The following is a 17,177-nucleotide window of genomic DNA, read 5'->3' as shown; positions in this document are numbered from 1 at the left end:
AAGACGAGCAGCAGAATACGACTGAATGAGCTGAATGGCCCCATGCCAGCAGCTCCTCCGGCACAGCTGTACCACCCCCAGTCCTTCCATGCAGGGTCTCCTCCATCTGTACAGCAGCAGCCCTGATGGAGGACAGGGCTGGGGAGGGTGGGGCTGGGGAGGTACAGCCACCAGAGGAGCTGTGGCTCCACATTCTGCTCCTTTCCCCGTTGTGGTTCCAAAGGCACAGTGAGAGGAGGACAGAGGTCCCGCCTCCCCAGGTAAGGGGTGTGAATCATGGGAAGCGGATGGGAAAAGCATGGGGGCCCTGGGCTGGGAGCGAGGAGGAGTCACATGGAGTGTCATGTGAAGAGGTCACCTGCTCCTGGTGTCCCTCCTGCCCCCGTACTGGTAAGAAATGGATGCCATTTGCATCACTGCTGACACTAGACCTGCTGCATTAGCTTTGGTTCTCGGTTGGAGCTGAAATCAGAAAGGGCCTATTTTCTGTATCTCTCATGTGACTTCAATAGCATCAAACTCAGCCCAAGATAGCAGAAATGTCACAAGAACAGCTGAACTCTTATGATTTTTATTTTTCTGGCCCAGAGTCTTGCAAGATTTTGGTGACATTAGACTCTGATCCTAGCCCAGATTTGGCTTTGAACATGAATCCAAGCCCTATCCTAAACCTAATCTGTGTCTGAGCCCTGTCTTCTCAATGTATCTTGAGCAAAGCCCACCTCAAGTACTCGATATTATGGAATAGCAGCTTCACTCAGATTTCTCCCAGCCTTAGCATTGATGGATTTCTCTCTCATATAGGATGTATACACAATATTTACAGAACCACAATACATATAATCTTGTACACTTTATCTTTGAAATGCTGATAGTACATGTCTTCATGTTCTCAAAAAAAACTCAACAATGCACTAGTGAATTATATGTTTGATTTATTAGCAATTAAAATGTATTGTATAATTAAAAGGAAAACTAAGAGTTGGCCTCCAAGTAACAGAATTCAGGTTCTAGGATGCAAGAGGTTATTTGCAAACTGCATTGTATATACCACTAAGATAAAGCATACTTGGGTGATGCAAAGCAAAGTATATGGCTGGCTTCTTTTTTTCTATCATTTCCATTTCTCTGTATGTAAATGATTTATTTACAGTTCTTTTGAAAGATTAAGAATAGCAAAAAATAAACAGTGTAATTCCTCCACTTCCAAACATCAGGTGCTTAACTGGAATTTGCGTGTAAACAAGTCAGGGCAGAAACACAAAGACAATGTTTTCCAAATGACAAGTACATACAAAAGATTTCCACAGCTGGCATTTCATGATGTCTCGATCGCTAGTGGGAATATTTCCCCCACTTTTTAGGAACATGTCATTTTTAACTCCATAATCTTTCAGAATAACATCAGCTTCTATTCATTTTTTAATTCCTTTAGATCAAAATCTTATCTCAGAGCTACATTGTTGAGCTCCAGAAGATGAATTCCATCCATTTGCAGAGGTTTATACACCACTAAAGTTCTACTTAAGCTTCCATAGCCTCATGCTGGCAAACTTCACTCTCTAGTGAATGTTTTTTGTATGGAACTTTCATAAATATTGACAGGAGTTCTGCATGGGGTTCAAGCAAACACTAATCTATAGAGACATGTAGTGTGGGTTTGAAAGATGGATTTTGACTTTACGATGTTGATAACATGAACATCGGACTGTGAGAATATGGCAAAATATGATGCAATACATCTCAAAACAAAACGTACAGCATATGCGACAGTTGTATGGTGAGAGACCTCACTAAACACAAACTTTTTAGCAGTTGAATGGAAAATAAATTAATAAAGAAAATTCCTGCCTTAGGGCAAGGTTTGTGTATTGTGGGAGATGTGCATTTCAATAAGTATTTTCAATTCATCACTGAAAGTAGGAGGAACTACTAACATGCAAAACCTGCACATTAATAACCAAATATTCAGCTAATGGGAATGGAATTATGGGATTAGAAATTCACAAATGTATCTTTTGACAGTACGGCAGACTTCATCCCCCCACTTGCCTTGAGATGACTGGGAAAACAAGACACAGTTTTCACGCTTTCCCCCATTTGGCTGGGAGCGATCCCAGTTGAAATAGTTTAGAGCCATCCCATTGACATCAACAAATTTCCCTTCGTTTACCATGTCGGTGATACCCAGCCAAAAGTCTGCAATCCCTGGCAGACTTTTCTTGCCATAGTCTCGAAGGGAGTTGGTTTCATCATTGTCTCTGGGGATAGCCAGTGTCCCTCCCTTGGCTATGCAGTCTTCATTGGCTTCATGGAAGTGCTTGGCACCTTCAGATGCCAGGTAGCACTTCTTATGGATCTTTGTTCCACGAAGACAGACTGTGAATAGATATGGTTGAGCATGTTGATTAAGAAACAGAGTCACATATTAGAATAGGGTCAGGACCAGTTCTAAGGGTAGGTGAGCAGGGCAGCGCCACCCAGCTTTTGTTTGGTTTTTTTGTGCATTTGGCTTCTCGTGGGCAGGTTTGTGGGGGTGGGGAGAGCACCAAGAACATTTTCCACCCTGGCTGGCAAAATGGCCAGGGATGTTCCAGAACAGAGTTGACATTCTAGTGGGAGATTTTCAAAAGCCCCTAAGGGAGTGAGGCCTGCAAGTCCCACTGAAAGTCAACGTGACTTGTGATCTTAATTTCAGAAGGGGCTATTGAAAATCTCACCTCTACGCTTTTTATATTAATCTACTTGGCTCACCATTCTCAGCCTGGATCCAGTCAGGAACGTAATTTCCTCAGGATTATTTATGCTGTTGTTTGAGACCACACATACACACAAAGACGGTGTAGGTCTGTTGTTTGTTTAATTTTTTTTATTTTTCGTAAATAGTCCCTACTGCCAACTTTACACGTTTGGCTTCACCTCATTGGGTTCATAACATATGCTGAGGAGAAATGGATGTTTGTATTGTTGGCAGAGCTGGTTTAGTTGCCAGGAAGTAGGTGTATTCTTGGCTTCACACCAAAGACAAGGATCTAAAGGTCTTTTCATACTTGTGATATTGAAGTGCCAAAGTAAAGTGTGTTATGCATTAGCTACGCCTAGTGCCTAGTAAATAAATGGAAGACAGAAAGTGCAAAAGGGTTAGTTACAATATGTCCTGGTCATCAGATATTGATTGGAAATTCATAATTCAAATCTTCGTTTGGGCAATTGATAGATAAATATTGTCACTGGAAGGATAACATACAGAGGACCTAAACTCTTTAGGGCTTCACTTCCAGTCACTTCTTCCACCATCCTCCTCCCTTCAAATGCCAATTTCAAGTGACCCAAGGTGATTTAAAACTAGAAATCCCTTTTAAAAGAGAGAGATTACATTCAATGCTTGATTTGCACAACAGTCTCATTTATTAAATCTTATTTAATTTTGGCTATGCTTCCCTATGTGGTAATAGACCACGAGGTATGCCCACATGGCTCTTCCAAAGTCCAGGTCATTGCTGGCTTCATCAAATGGAAGATGTTGGCAACATATCAGTGACATGTTGCTAAGGAATCCCACTTATAAAAGAAGTATGATTCCTCATGGAACATTATAGTGGGGCAGGAAATGTTTGGTTTCACTTATAAAATGTTTAGTGACATTTAGTTAATTTAGTTGGGGATTGGTCCTACTTTTAGCAGGGGGTTGAACTAGATGACCTCCTGAGGTCCCTTCCAACCCTGATAGTCTATGATTCTATTGCCTGGTAAAACAGACTAATAAAACACGTTTTACCTGTTTGAAGTGCCTGCATTTCTTTCAGGGAGTTTACTTCTTGCCACAGCTTGTCAATCTGAGTCTTTAGATCACTGTCCTTTTCTTAAAAGAAAGAATGAATGAATAAATATACACATTTGAGAATATCTTAAAATCAGAAGCCCTGTTAAAATACCATGGGCTTCTGCAGGTATGAGATTTGCATAACTCTTTAGTTGGGAGAAAAATCATAGTAATTACAATGTTCATAGATAATCAAAATACTATAATGCAATAAAACTAAGTAGCAATAATTTACATGCCATAAAATCACAACATCAAAGCAATGCAATTCTAATAATCATTATAAGCCAAAGGAAATGTTCACCTGAGTCAGACTCAGTTCTCTGCGACACTAGTGCACCTTCTTCCATTGAAATCAGCAAGATTATACCAACACAAAATTTATGCAGGATCAGAATAAAGCTACAAATATTCATAAACAAATAAATTGCATAGTTAACTATTTTAAAATACAAAGGTTTAGTAAAATTAATTTCCCAAGATTAAGTTCAGTATAATATTAATATGGCAGCTTGCTGTTTTGTCATTGGTTTCTACTGAATTGAATTTTGGACTCTCTTTAGGTAAATACACATGAAATTCCAATGCACTCTCATGGTAGTTCACGTATTCCAACTTTTTAATGTGTTACTGAATTATAAATTCAGACTATTGCTTAGAGATCAGTCATTATTGTACTAGGGCTGCTGACGAGATTTGGTTTTGGCTGTACATTTGAGGCCTGGTCTATGCTAAATGGTTAGGTCAATGTAAACTGCATTACATCAATCTTGCTGTGGAAGTGTCTTCATTTAAATTTGGCTCCCTCCAACATAAGCGTCTCTCTACACCAATTTAGTAACACCGCTTCCCCAAATGGGGTAGAGTCAAGGTCGATGAAATTAGGTCAATGCAGGGTCAATGTAGTCACTGAGTTACTTCCGTCAACTTTTACTGACTTTCAAAAACCATCCCACTGTCCTACACTGACAATTAATTGGTACAAGAACTCCTGGTACGGACATGCCCTGCTGACACAAGGAGCCAACCGTGCACACACACAAGCGATTTAATAACTACGGTGGCTGTATGAATATATAAGTTAGATCGACATAATTTTGTAGGTTGGACATGCTGAGAGTTTGTTTTCATGGAATTTTTAAATTGAAAACTATATTTAGTGGCTGGGCTACAACCTGCCTTATATATTTGTCTTAGTAAAAGAACCCCAAAAATCCCAAAAGATGCTATCTATGGCAGACATTTTCAATTTTGGGTGTCTAAAGTTGTCACCTAAATAAAAAAGGCCTGATGTTCAGATTTACTTTGCTACTGCACAAAAATGCACATGGGTTAAAATAGGAATCAGGGCTCCCAGATACCACAGTAATGAGCATGGTGGAAAACCCTCAAAACTAGACAGATAGATTCATGAGAAGGGAAAACAAATGCCGTATAGTCTCCTGACTTTCAGAATAGTGTGAGTATAGTAAGAAATGGAATTGGGTGAGCTGCTTACTTTTCACTGAGTAACAAGTAAATATTCACCAACTGTGTAATCCACATTATGCTTTCTAAAAAATGGGAAGTAAGTTTAAATTAAATACACACATTTCCCAACATTCAAGGTTTTTGTCTTTGCTCTGCATATGTTTAGCGGGAAGCTATACTTTTCTCACCAATTCTTTCTGGCTTCTTTTGTCCATCATTGTACAACACTCCTAAAGAATTACAATAGAAGAATATCCTACAAATATCCCATTAAAAAGTTACAAAAAATGTTCTAGGTTATGGAAAATAAATCTCAACAAAAATCCTTGGGAGTCTGTTAGTTTCTTCAGTTTGTTTTGATCAGATGCACACGATATTCCATTCTTGGTTATATCCATTATATAATACATAACTGAAGACCAAACTGCAATCTCATTTACAACTCAGAATCCCAAATAAAGTCAATGGAGCTGAGAGGACAGTATTTTGCTTTCTACCCTATATTTATGTAATACAGTTTGGCACGTGACACTACATCCAGATAACGTATACAAAATCTTCTCTCTAGATAGAGTAAATATAGGCACAAACCCCCTTTGACAACACATTTTAAAAATAGTAAAATAATATTAACCACTGGTTCAAATAATATGTAAGGGTATTGTAAATTCCCATGGCATATACCCCCCCTCCCCCAAATTAAACTGATTACCTTTCACTCGACGTTTACTGTGCTTTCTGGCTTTGAACTTGGAAGCCTGGCCAGTAGCTTGATCCAGCAGTAGTATGCTAATGAGGAGAAAAATTAGAAGTCCAGTTTGTGCCATGTCTCTTTTCAAAAGCTAATAAGAAGCTTCCAGAGAGTCTCTATAGCAGCTAAGAGAGCAAATCACACAGCCACAGCTCAATATGAACTGCCTGAGGTCAGCTTTATAAAACTGTAGTGACAGAGTTGGCTGTACTCCTTGCTTACGAAATGTGTTTGATGCTTCAGCTGGCTTCAGCATAAGGTACCCCCTTGTTCTCATTCCTCCTCTTCAACTGATTTCAATTGGAACAGATCCATTTTACGAGCTTATACCAGAACTGAACAATTTATTTGTTTTGCTGTCAGTGAACTCCATTTTTCAGGAGTAATTTTTAAAACTTTGAGGATGAATGTCATGGAAAAGCAAATGGGCGTTCAAGAAACATACATCTGTGCAACGTCACTTTCAAGGCGATACAGTCAGGCTACTTATGCGAATGTTATAGAAACATTTAGCAATATCCCCATCCAGCTTCTTGAAAATAGGTCTGGCCTAGGCCAATTAAAGATTGACAATGGACATGATCCTCCTTCCATTGAGGTCAATGGGAGTTTTGCCACTGAGCTCTTTAGCAGCAGGACTGAGCTCTGTAGCTCTCCAAGGAGTTTTGGTCACTTTCTATGAAGGGTACATTTATCAATAGATACAACAGGTTAATAAGTGACTAATAGATGTTACAAGTTTACTGACATGAGTAGTATGTGTTATAGACTCGGGTTGGATTGGGGGGAAAGTCTTAGTACTCTTCCAGCCTTCTTCCCCACAATAAGCACTTCTCACTTAAGTCATCAAAATCAAAGGTCTCTCAGTTAATTGAAGTCCACGGGGCTATTTAAATTGAGCTTCCTTGGGTGGTCTTGAGTATGCCCATGGAATCTGCTGTCCTCCATGGGCCGGGATCCTTCTTGATTAGAAGGAAAAAAAATAAGCAGTGGCACTTCCTGCCCATTTGTGACACAAAAATGAGATGTTGCCCACAAGGAATTGTGCAGATCTGTGACCTGGCTTCTCCTCTTTTACATGAGGAATGGAGTAGCTAACTGTGTTGATGTTCAAACAATCATCATTGGGTGTCTGGGTTCACATCTCAGGAAGATGAATGGGGCCATTCACATCTGTTGGAGCTGTTTCAGACTCACCTTGACATCGTTGCACTGCTACATTCCTTTTCCCTTTGAGAGGTTTTCTTCACAATCAGAACAGCTGGGGGTGCAGGAGAGTGATGAAAAAGCTGAGATTCAGGAGAACGAGATAATAGTTTCAGAGATGTGCCTGTACAGTGCATAGGTCTGTTTCCAAGCCCTGGTTATCAGGACATCAGGAGAAGGTGTTAATAATTGCTATAAACAACCTGTTTGACTCTAAGAATCCACAACACTTGATTAATCATTAAACCATCTATTAATAATTAATTAACCCTTTACAAACTATTTATAAATGTACCCTTAATATAAAGTATGAGTAGGTCTCTTTAGCCCTCTCGCCAGAGGAGCTGGGCACTTTGCAGTTATGTTAGATCAGCATAATGAAGTCTCTGTCACAGTAACGTTAACTCCTTGGTGTTGTTCTTAAATATCACAGCACAACAGGGTCCTGTAGTAGTGGGCATTCTGGCATACTTCTGACCAAGTACAAGACATGTATGCAAACATACAGTCTGCCTTGAAAACATAGTAGGTAAGTGTGATGGCTGCCATTTAAGCTGTCACACCAGAGACTGAACTGTCAACTACTATAGCTGAAAGCATGAGTCTCTACAGCATGAGCTAAAAAAGCCAAGCAACCAAGCTGAGAACTGTAACAGACTCATATCCTCTGTAGATCAGGTACAAAGGGAATCACACATTTCAATAATTTCATCAGTGACTTGGATAATGAAGTGGAGAGTGCACACAAAATTTGCCACACTGGGAAGGGTGCAGGCAGTTTGAGGATAGGACCAGAATTTAAAATTACCTTGATAAATTGGAAAACTGGTCTGAAATCAACAAGATAAAGTTCAGTAGAGACAAGCACTAAGTACCATACTTGGGAAAGAAAAAATAAATCAAATGCACAACTACAAAATGAGGCATAACTAGCAAGGCAGTAGTATTGCAGAAAAGGCTCCAGGTGTTATACTGGAACACAAATTGAATGTGAGTCAACAATGTCATGCAGATGCGGAAAAGGCTAATATCATTCTAGGGTGTATTAACAGGAGCGTCCCATGTAAGAAACTGAGATAAAGGTTCTGCTCTATCTGGCACTGATGAGGCCTCCGCTGGAATATTGTGTTCAATTTTGGGCACCCTACTTTAAGAAAGTTGTGGACAAATTGGAGAGAATATACCTGTAGTCTGGATGGAATTATATCAGTGTAAAGGTGCCTTATGCCAGTATAGTTTATTTTCCTTCCCCTAGAGGACTACACTAGACGAGTACAAGCACCTTTATGTTGGTGAAACCGCATCCATGGTGTGTGTGTATGTGTGTGTATTGCTTTAACAATACTGGTATAGTTAAATCAGTTCAGCTTGTGTGTTTAGACAAGGTCTTATGATCACCTCCAACTTGCAAAAGCCATAATCCACGATATTGTTCAGTGACCCAGGTGGGTTTTTAGAAGCAGTTTTCTCAGTTTGTCCATACTTGCTTTCCAATAACAGGGTCATTCAGAAAATGAGATAGCTTTGTTTATAGGACCCTGCAGGTTAGTCCATGGAGGCTGCTCAGGGTAGAAAGTATGCCCTATTGGCAGTCAGATCTTTATCTGCTGCTGCATACTGGCTTTGAATAACCCATTCTTAGCCTCCACTGTGTATATAACAAGTCTGTGGAAACAACATGCAGTTACACATCGAATACTAAGAGATCTATGTGGAGCCAGCCTTGGATGCTGGGCTCAGCTCCTGAAATAGGTGTGGATGCATGAATAATTTCCTGTTGCATGGAATAAGAAGTTACTGTAAAGGATGGTCATGTCATTCACTTATCTCCTGAGTCGGTAGAGCTGCAGATAAAACACAGCTGGTGAACAGATCTTTTAAGACGGTGAATGCATTGATCTGTTCAAAGGAAAGCTGTTCAAATATTGCTTTTTGGCCAACTATGTTTTACTGTTAGTCTTTAAGGTGCCACCAGACTTCTTGTTGTTTTTGTGGTTACAGACTAACATGGCTATCCCCTCATACCTGAGGTTTACCACCTCCTCCAGGTCTTGGAACTAATAGATTACTATGTGTGTCATGTCATGCTTGGACAAAATGTGAAACTGACATGTTGTTGCAATAGCTATTTCTGGAGTTACAGTAAGTTGGTTTCCAGAGTTTCATACTCTGACAAACAGGACCAATAGGCTTAGATAGAAAAGCTCTTGAGTTTGTGGCTAATTGTCTGTTGTAGAGAGAATCTGAAAGCTGTCAAGAATTACACTGAGCCACTGCCAACCTGTGGAATTTCAAGTGGCACAACCTTAGAAACTAAACATGGTAGATAAAAGTAGATGATATAAAGCTGAGAGTGAGGTCTCTTTCCCTATCATAATTCTCTCTCCAAATGTCATTTCATGACTATCCAGGGTAGAAAGTATGGAGTACACTGGATAACATACACAGTACTTGTTTCAGTTAAATGTAACAGGTTTGCAAACTCTTCAAGTCACTGAATAAGTCATGCTTGGAAAACTACTGTATGTTTCAATTTCCTCAGTCCCCAAAAGCCTTGTAAGTGCCTCTTAAAAAGATCTGAACTCAGACCAAGCAAGCATAAGGGGAGATTATGGCTGATATCCCAGAACTAGGAAGCAGCACATGGATACTGAGTAAATGAAGTTGTACGTTTGGAAAAGGGATGGCTCAACCTCCTAGTGTGTGAGGTTTTGTAAATGTGATTAGCCATATTCTGGGTTTGCACAGGGAGGGTGAGATGGATAATCTTCTTTCCTGTCATGTTAACCCATTCTTTCCAAGGAAATTTTCTAGTTAAAAAGAAGACTGTGCTATGTATTAGAGATAGAGGGGGTGCAGGATTTTTACTACACAAAGTAGGACGCATAACAGGAATTTGTCTTCTCGTACACTGAAGACTAGAAAGACTCTGAACACAGATACTGACTAGATGAAGAGTTATGGGCACCAATTTAAAATGAAAGAATCTAAGAGTATTTTAAGTTTCTTTCATGAATATTTTGTGTTATACATAAGGTCCCATATTTGGGCCTTTTCTAAGGCAACTATCACTGTCCTATCTAGGTGGCCTAGAGTATTGTATCTTTATTCCTCCAGTTCTCTTGAATAGTCAGAATATAGCAGGGGTTCTCAAACTTCATTGCACTGCGACCCACTTCCGAGAACAAAAATTACTACATGACCCCAGTGTCCTGTAGTACTCTAGATTCTAGAATCAGGGATGGCATTAGAGGGCTGTAAGCAGGGCAATTGCTCGTGGCCCCATTCCACAGGCAACCGAGTGAAGCTAAGTTGCTCATGCATGGCTTCAGTCCTGAGCGGCGGGGCTTGGACTTCAGCTTTTGCCTCTGGCGGCAGGAGTCCAACACCAGCCCTGGCGACCACATTAAAAGAAACTCACGACCCAATTTGGGGTTGCAACCCACGGTTTGAGAACCATTGGAATGTAAGTATAATGGAGGTGGTGGAGCAGGAAGGCAATGTTAGTCAAATGGAGTTGCAGAGAGTCACTCAATAAATATGAAACAATGTGAGGCAATTGCATTACATTGTAGCCTCTCACGTCATGTTGTGTTGACAGGGATGCATTGTTGCAACAGTTCAAACACGTCACTGGAATGTCAGACCATTTGCTGTGTGCCTTTGTGAATCGTTATCACTCTTTGCTGGCTTTGTAGCACCGCCAGGATGAAGATCATTGAAGGAGAGAGAATGACCATTTCCATGAGGATAGTGGCAACTAGGATTTTTGCATAAAACTTCTTCTCCAGAGCACAAATATTTCCAAGTTGCTTTCACTTTTGAAATGCAAGAGCATGGTTAAGCATAAAATTTGACTAGGTAAAATGTATATTTTACCATCAACCCTCAGCTCCTCTCCTGGGATAACTTGTATTTCAGAGACTTGTCTCATTGCTGCTCTATGGACTGGTCAGCTTGGGAGCATGCTGAAGCACAGCTGGTAGTAGCACATTCACCTCAGTCACCTATTACATCCCACCTGCTGGGCGACTGATTCCCTCAGGGCCAAATTGCTGGCAGGTGGGAGAACCTGCTGCCCATCAAGACTAGCTGTGAGTTTGATTTTGATTAGTGTGCCATAAGGAGGAGAATCAAGAAATGTTGACTGTTCTTCTGGTTTCAGAGAATGGGAGCATGTGGCCCAATGTGAGAGTATTTCACAGGCGCTCAGCAGCAAGGCTGAAGTGAAAAGGCTTTTTCTATTAGAAGCCGTCAATGGATACCCTGTTCTTCCTTAGGAAAGTTTTCTGGCTATCACCTGATTTTTACCAGGTGCCTGATGGGATTGGCACTCATGTTTTCTTGGCCTCACTGTATTTTAATTTTTTCCCATAGCTCAAATTTATTATGGTACCTTTCAGGCAAATAAAGGGCCTAAATCTTCAGAGTGCTGATGCCTTTCAATACCCCTTGAAGTTTGCAGTCAGGATTGAATATACTCAGCATATTGAAGGATTTTTCCCATCATACCACAGGTTCTGCTCAGATATTGTACTGGATTTTGCTAAATAAACCTAATTTGCAATGCACTACCGTGGTCACATTCTACAGGACAAATATGAAATTAAAGAATTATGTTTAGTTTAAGTTTGGTTAAGAAAATGGGTTGTAAAGAAATGCCCTGAGTAGTAAGTAGGAGGAAGGCCTTGAAAATAATTAGATACAAGGCCGGAAGGAGTGAAGTAGAGAGGACATCTGGTTCAAAGAACAACTAATGGGATAAGGGGAAGTTTGTGAAAAGAAGGCATGTGACCAATAGGGGTGGCTGCAAATGGTTTTAAATAAGACAAAGAGAATCTGTCTTCAAATAAACCAGCATGGTCCTTCCAACCCACACACCACTGCTGCAGCCTATGTGAACTTGGTGCAATGGAAAAATTGGTGGTTAGTAAGAAGGAGGGGAGGAAAGGCCTTGAGAAGAAAGGAGGTTGTAAATTTTATCTGGATTAAGACTGGTAGTAGGGTAAATTGTCTACAATTGGTTTTAAGCTGAAGTCAGTATTTGGGGATGACATCACTTGTTTGTTGCAGGGTATAAAAAAGTTAACTCTTGAAGGGTTCACTGCTAATAGCTGCCTGAGCACTCTGGAGTGGACCAATCTGGGTCTAAGTACCCCTCGGTTTAGCCCTCTTGTATCTTGATCAAATGCTTGTAAATGTTGTGTCACTGTTTGGATGTAGTAAATGGCTTAATATTTAGGCTTTTTAAAAGCATGTTTAGAGCAATTGTATAAAATATCATTTGGCCTTTGAACTTTAAGGAATTTTTATGGTTACTTTAGTATTGTGGTAATACCCTGTATAAATAATAATTCCAACAGTTTCCAAACACTGTTTTTGTTAGGCTAAACCCTGCACTGTAATGTCAAAAAGAACATATTTTATTACATCGTGTTCCAGAAGAGAATTCACTCACAAATAAAATGAGTATTTGTACCATATAAAATGCATGGTTATTTCCATAGAACTTACTGAAATCTTCAGTCAATGGCTTCCATTTTCTACTTCAGCTAGTTTTAATGCACTAAATATTTTTTCTTAGTTGCAGTAAACATTTTAGTGGTTGTCACACAACTCATTTCTCATTGGGGCGCGGACTGCACAATTAAGTGACCATTCTGCAGACTGTCCCTGAACTCTTGTTCTATGTAGTTGGAGAGGAAAAACACCAGAAGTAATTTTCCATCAAAACATTTCTCTGCTGATTAATATGTGAAGTATTCAAATGTCGCTGAATACCCAAACAAACTCCTGCAGACTAGAGACCTCATGCACAGGATGTGGTTTGGGTTTTCTGTCCCAAACCCCCAATTTTTACATTTTTTTAAATCCTGCATTTTTGGGGAAGGCTGAATTATACCTTCTTTGTTTGTTAAAGATAAAATGGAACTTTGTTTTGTCTTCTTTAAGGAGAAGGAGAGTTAGGATTAAAAGTAAAGCCTCTGTTTCTTTGCATTCCAGGTGCAGTGAAGAAGCTGAATGGAGGCTTTTAAAATGCTGCCCCTTCTGGCTTGGCAAAGATTCCAGGCCTGGCTGGGAATTACTGGCGGCACCTCAGTTTGTTTAGACCTAGGTTTGGAATTTTTTTTAATTTTTATTTTAAATAAGCAAGGATAACCCATTGTGTTAATTTCTCCCCTGTAATGTGTAGTGCTTTCTTTCCCTTCCAGGAAATGATCTGAGAATTTCAGACTCATGGAAGTTTTCGTTTTTTCTATCTCAAAATTGTCCTGGCCTGGCACTGCTGCTATTCCTCCACAGATAGGCAACTTCCAGGCAAAGTGGTGGGAATGAATGTTTAGCTTCAGTAAGCGAGACAGAGGACAGCTAGTCACATATGCACATGTTCATGAAATCTGGTGGGATATTATCCTTGTGAACTCCCCTTCATGAGCAGCTAACTTAACAGGGCAACTTGCCTCTTGCCAGAGTCCAGCCAGAGTGAGATAAATGTGCTGGCTTGTTTGGACTGCTTTCCCACATAGGATTTGGTGACTCTGGACTTTTATTTAAGCTTTAAGAGCAGGTCTTCTCAAGTACGTGGTCATTTCTCCCTTTAGCAGCTGCATCCTACAGAGGATACATCATCCATACCTCTTAGCGCCACAAACTTCTTCAGGCCTGTGTTACACCCATAAGGTCTATGTGACCACAGGGATATGTAGGGAATAGATGAGGTCTGAGATTCCTCTGCAGATGTGGGTTTGTTAGAGTTCCTTTGAGGGTCCCAGCAACCCTACTCTTCTTACCTGGCCAGCAAGAGTTATTGTTAGTGAGAACAAACAAACAACACCCCCCATCTCTCTCACTCATTGGGCACTGAATGCCCTGTCTGTGGCAGCCAAGACAGACCACCAACTTTCAGCTCAGGGCTATCACTGGATGAATAGCTGACATCAGCTTCCAGTGTTCCTATACCCAGAGATCAGCAGCCTTTGGCATGTGACTCTCCAGGGTAAGCCCCCTGTGGGCTGGGCCAGTTTGTTTACCTGCTGCATCCGCAGGTTCGGCAAACCGCAGGTTCACCACTCCAAGCCAGTGGGCCTGTGGGAAGCGGAGCGTGCTGTGTGCCAAAGGTTGTCAATCCCTGCTATAACCAGCACCAGTTCAAAGCATAGCCACTATACATCGGTGTACAGGTCCTAAGTTTTGTGATGAGGTCAGAAACTCAACTTTCATTTCACATAGTCTGACATCATGACTGGAATGAAACCTCTACAGTGACATCTGCCCGAGTGTGCAGATAGCCTGGAGCAAGAGTTCTGAGAGGTGAGAGTTGCCTCCTGCATCTCAATGAGGTGTTAACTCCAAGACAAAAAAACAAAAAGAAACCACCAAAACAAAACCTTCCATTAAGGATGAGGGATGAAACCATATGTCACTTCTTGCACTACTGGAAGGTACTGAGATACTACAGTGACCTCATGGTGCTGCATCTCCAGGGGCAAGTGGGGACTCCTGCTGCTGCCCCTGGCCAGAGGAGGGGCCTTGATGCTGAAGCAATAGGGGTGCTATGCTACTGCCCCTTCCTCTCTGAGAGGGAATACCCCCACCCAATCCCACTATAGGGCCAGACAAAAGTGTGAGGGAAGGGCCTCAGGGATAGAGACCCAATGGGCCTAGGTTTGGTATACTTAGGCCCTGGACTGCCTTAATCCAGCCCTATTTATAATATGGGTGACATCTAGCTGTGCTGAGTTTGGCATCTAGCATCTCTAAGGCCCAGATCCACAAAGGTATTTAGGCTCCTCGTTTCCCTTGAAGTCAATGGAAGTAAGAGCCTAGAGGCACGATCCAACACCCATTGATGATTGTAGGGAGATGCCATTCCAGGGCATTCTAGTATGGGCTGGGGTGGCTCTGCAGGCATTCTGCCACAGTTTCCCTCAGAGGTTCTCAGAAGAAAGCCACTAACAGAAATGAAGTATTCCCCCCCCCCCCCCCCCCAGATCTAATTTGTTCAGTATAATCCATCCCTCTTTCACCCTTTGCTAGGTGCAGGGTTTCCATAGAGCTCCTTTTGGAATGTGCAGTTTTAGTCCTGGCTGCCCCACCCTTCAAACTCACCCCTTTAGATCAGAGTTTTACAGTCTTCCTCCCAGAGCTGGGGACTAGCTGCACACTTGCTCTTTCTAGGCTCCCAACCACAGCTTCCTCAAGCAACTCCTTGACTGAGCTTAGAGTCTTCTTTTAAATTACCTGCCCAGCCACCTGACCAATCCTTAATCTTTCCCAGTTGAGTCTAATAATCTCAAACACCTGTTTGTGTTGCCGTGGCGATAGGTGAGTCTTGTCCCACCCACTGTATAAGGATTATGGTCCTGAGGCTCTTAAAGGAACAGTGGTCTGGGTTTTCCTCCAGCTTTCCCCTCATAGTCATTAATTGGTCCCCAGATCCAACTTCCTCTCTCCCAGAGACTGCTTCATTCACTTTCCGGGACACATGGAATGGGGTAGCTGCCATCTCAAGCTACCTCCTCTGACCTTAAAAGGCCAGTCCCCTATTATAATGCCAATGGGGCGGACATATCACTGGGCATTCAGTCAGACCCTTAGCAATACATTCATTATTCTAGAACTCTGGCAATTGTGTCTGCAGAATTCTAGAATGCTGACAAATACATCAGTGAAACATCAGGAATCACATTCCCATTTACCCTAAGGCCCCTGTACACCACTCTGTCAGGGGGAACGGGGACTTAGAATGGATGTAAATGTAATTTACTCCCACTTCATGGTCCCTTCACATGGCCAGAATGGTTTAAAGGAGAACCTAGCCTTTGATTTGTTCCATGTTTTTTTTATAGCTGATGTTTGGATTTGTATAGTGGCAAATGAGGGGGTGTACTGTGGTGGGGGAGTCTGTGTGTTTGGGATTGTATATGTTGATTGTGCTGTGGAGTGGGTAGTTATGTTGATTTAAGTCTTGGGGCATTGCTGGGGTGATTTGTTGTGTTGATTTGTGTGGGTGGCAGTTGGACCTAGTAACCCCGCATCTGTGCAGTCTCCCTCATACGACCAATGTAATTGTTGCAAGAAAATCAAGTGCAGGGGAAGAATGGTGATATGTTGAGTTATCTTTGATAACACAATGGTCTAGAACTCTTAGCAAGACTCAATGGACATTCTAGGCTAGGCTTCGGTGTGACCCAGTGACATTCCTGGAATCTTATTATGTAGATTACTACAGTTCTCACTAACAGTCCGATTTGTCTATTTATAAATTATGTTCCTTTCCAGAAATGCTGCCATCTCATGGAAGCTCAAGTGCGTAACATGCCCTCCAATTTTCACATCTGCTATGGTCACTATGGACTTTTATAGTTGCAATCCTTATAAGTTTATTTTAAATGCACTAGTCTATGAAAGGTTCCCAGAACATTTATACAGTATAAATATATTACATACCACATCAAAAACATGCCCTCAATTTTCCTGTTTATCCTTATGATACAAAAATCTTGGAGGGCCTTTTCAAAATCTTGGTGACTTCCCTTTGCTTAATCTAACTTGGGCATTTAGTTATCATACTGGATAGCTGGGACAGCACTGCCTGGTGGCTTGACAGCTCTTGTGTGGCTGGATTTCAAGGCAGCTAGCATCTGTGGTGGAAACCAGAGAGAGATGTGGCCACTAATTGATGAATAGGTTTAGGCTGTTTCAGAAATTCCGTTGATTTACAGACCTTAGCATTTATGACAACTCTAGAATTACTTAAACAAATGGGGGCTGAAGAAGTCTTTGTGACAGCCAATTCAATTGTACATGATAGGAAAGATTCATCTGACGTTTTAGGAAAACTAGATGTACTCTCAGACAAAAGTGTGATGACTGATAGACAAATAACCTCCCCAGGATGCGGGCTAAAAGGTGCCCAGGCAAGCA

The 17,177-nt window shown here is 41.3% G+C and overlaps 1 protein-coding gene across 1 annotated transcript; it reads right to left on the bottom strand.

Moving 5' to 3' along the window:
• Nucleotides 1–1,102: 1,102 nt before the first annotated feature.
• Nucleotides 1,103–6,120, bottom strand: CLEC3A (C-type lectin domain family 3 member A). Its single transcript, XM_032768118.1, has 3 exons — nt 6,006–6,120; nt 3,779–3,862; nt 1,103–2,379 (listed from the first exon to the last, which is right to left on the bottom strand). The coding sequence occupies exons 1-3, from the start codon at nt 6,118–6,120 to the stop codon at nt 1,988–1,990; spliced, it is 591 nt and encodes a 196-aa protein (XP_032624009.1). The 3' UTR covers nt 1,103–1,987.
• Nucleotides 6,121–17,177: the final 11,057 nt, after the last annotated feature.

Source organism: Chelonoidis abingdonii, chromosome 19 (genome assembly GCF_003597395.2).
Source record: "Chelonoidis abingdonii isolate Lonesome George chromosome 19, CheloAbing_2.0, whole genome shotgun sequence".
NCBI lineage: Eukaryota > Metazoa > Chordata > Testudines > Testudinidae > Chelonoidis > Chelonoidis abingdonii.
The sequence above is the reverse complement of the archived record's forward strand: the minus strand, read 5'-3'. Positions and strand labels throughout refer to the sequence as shown.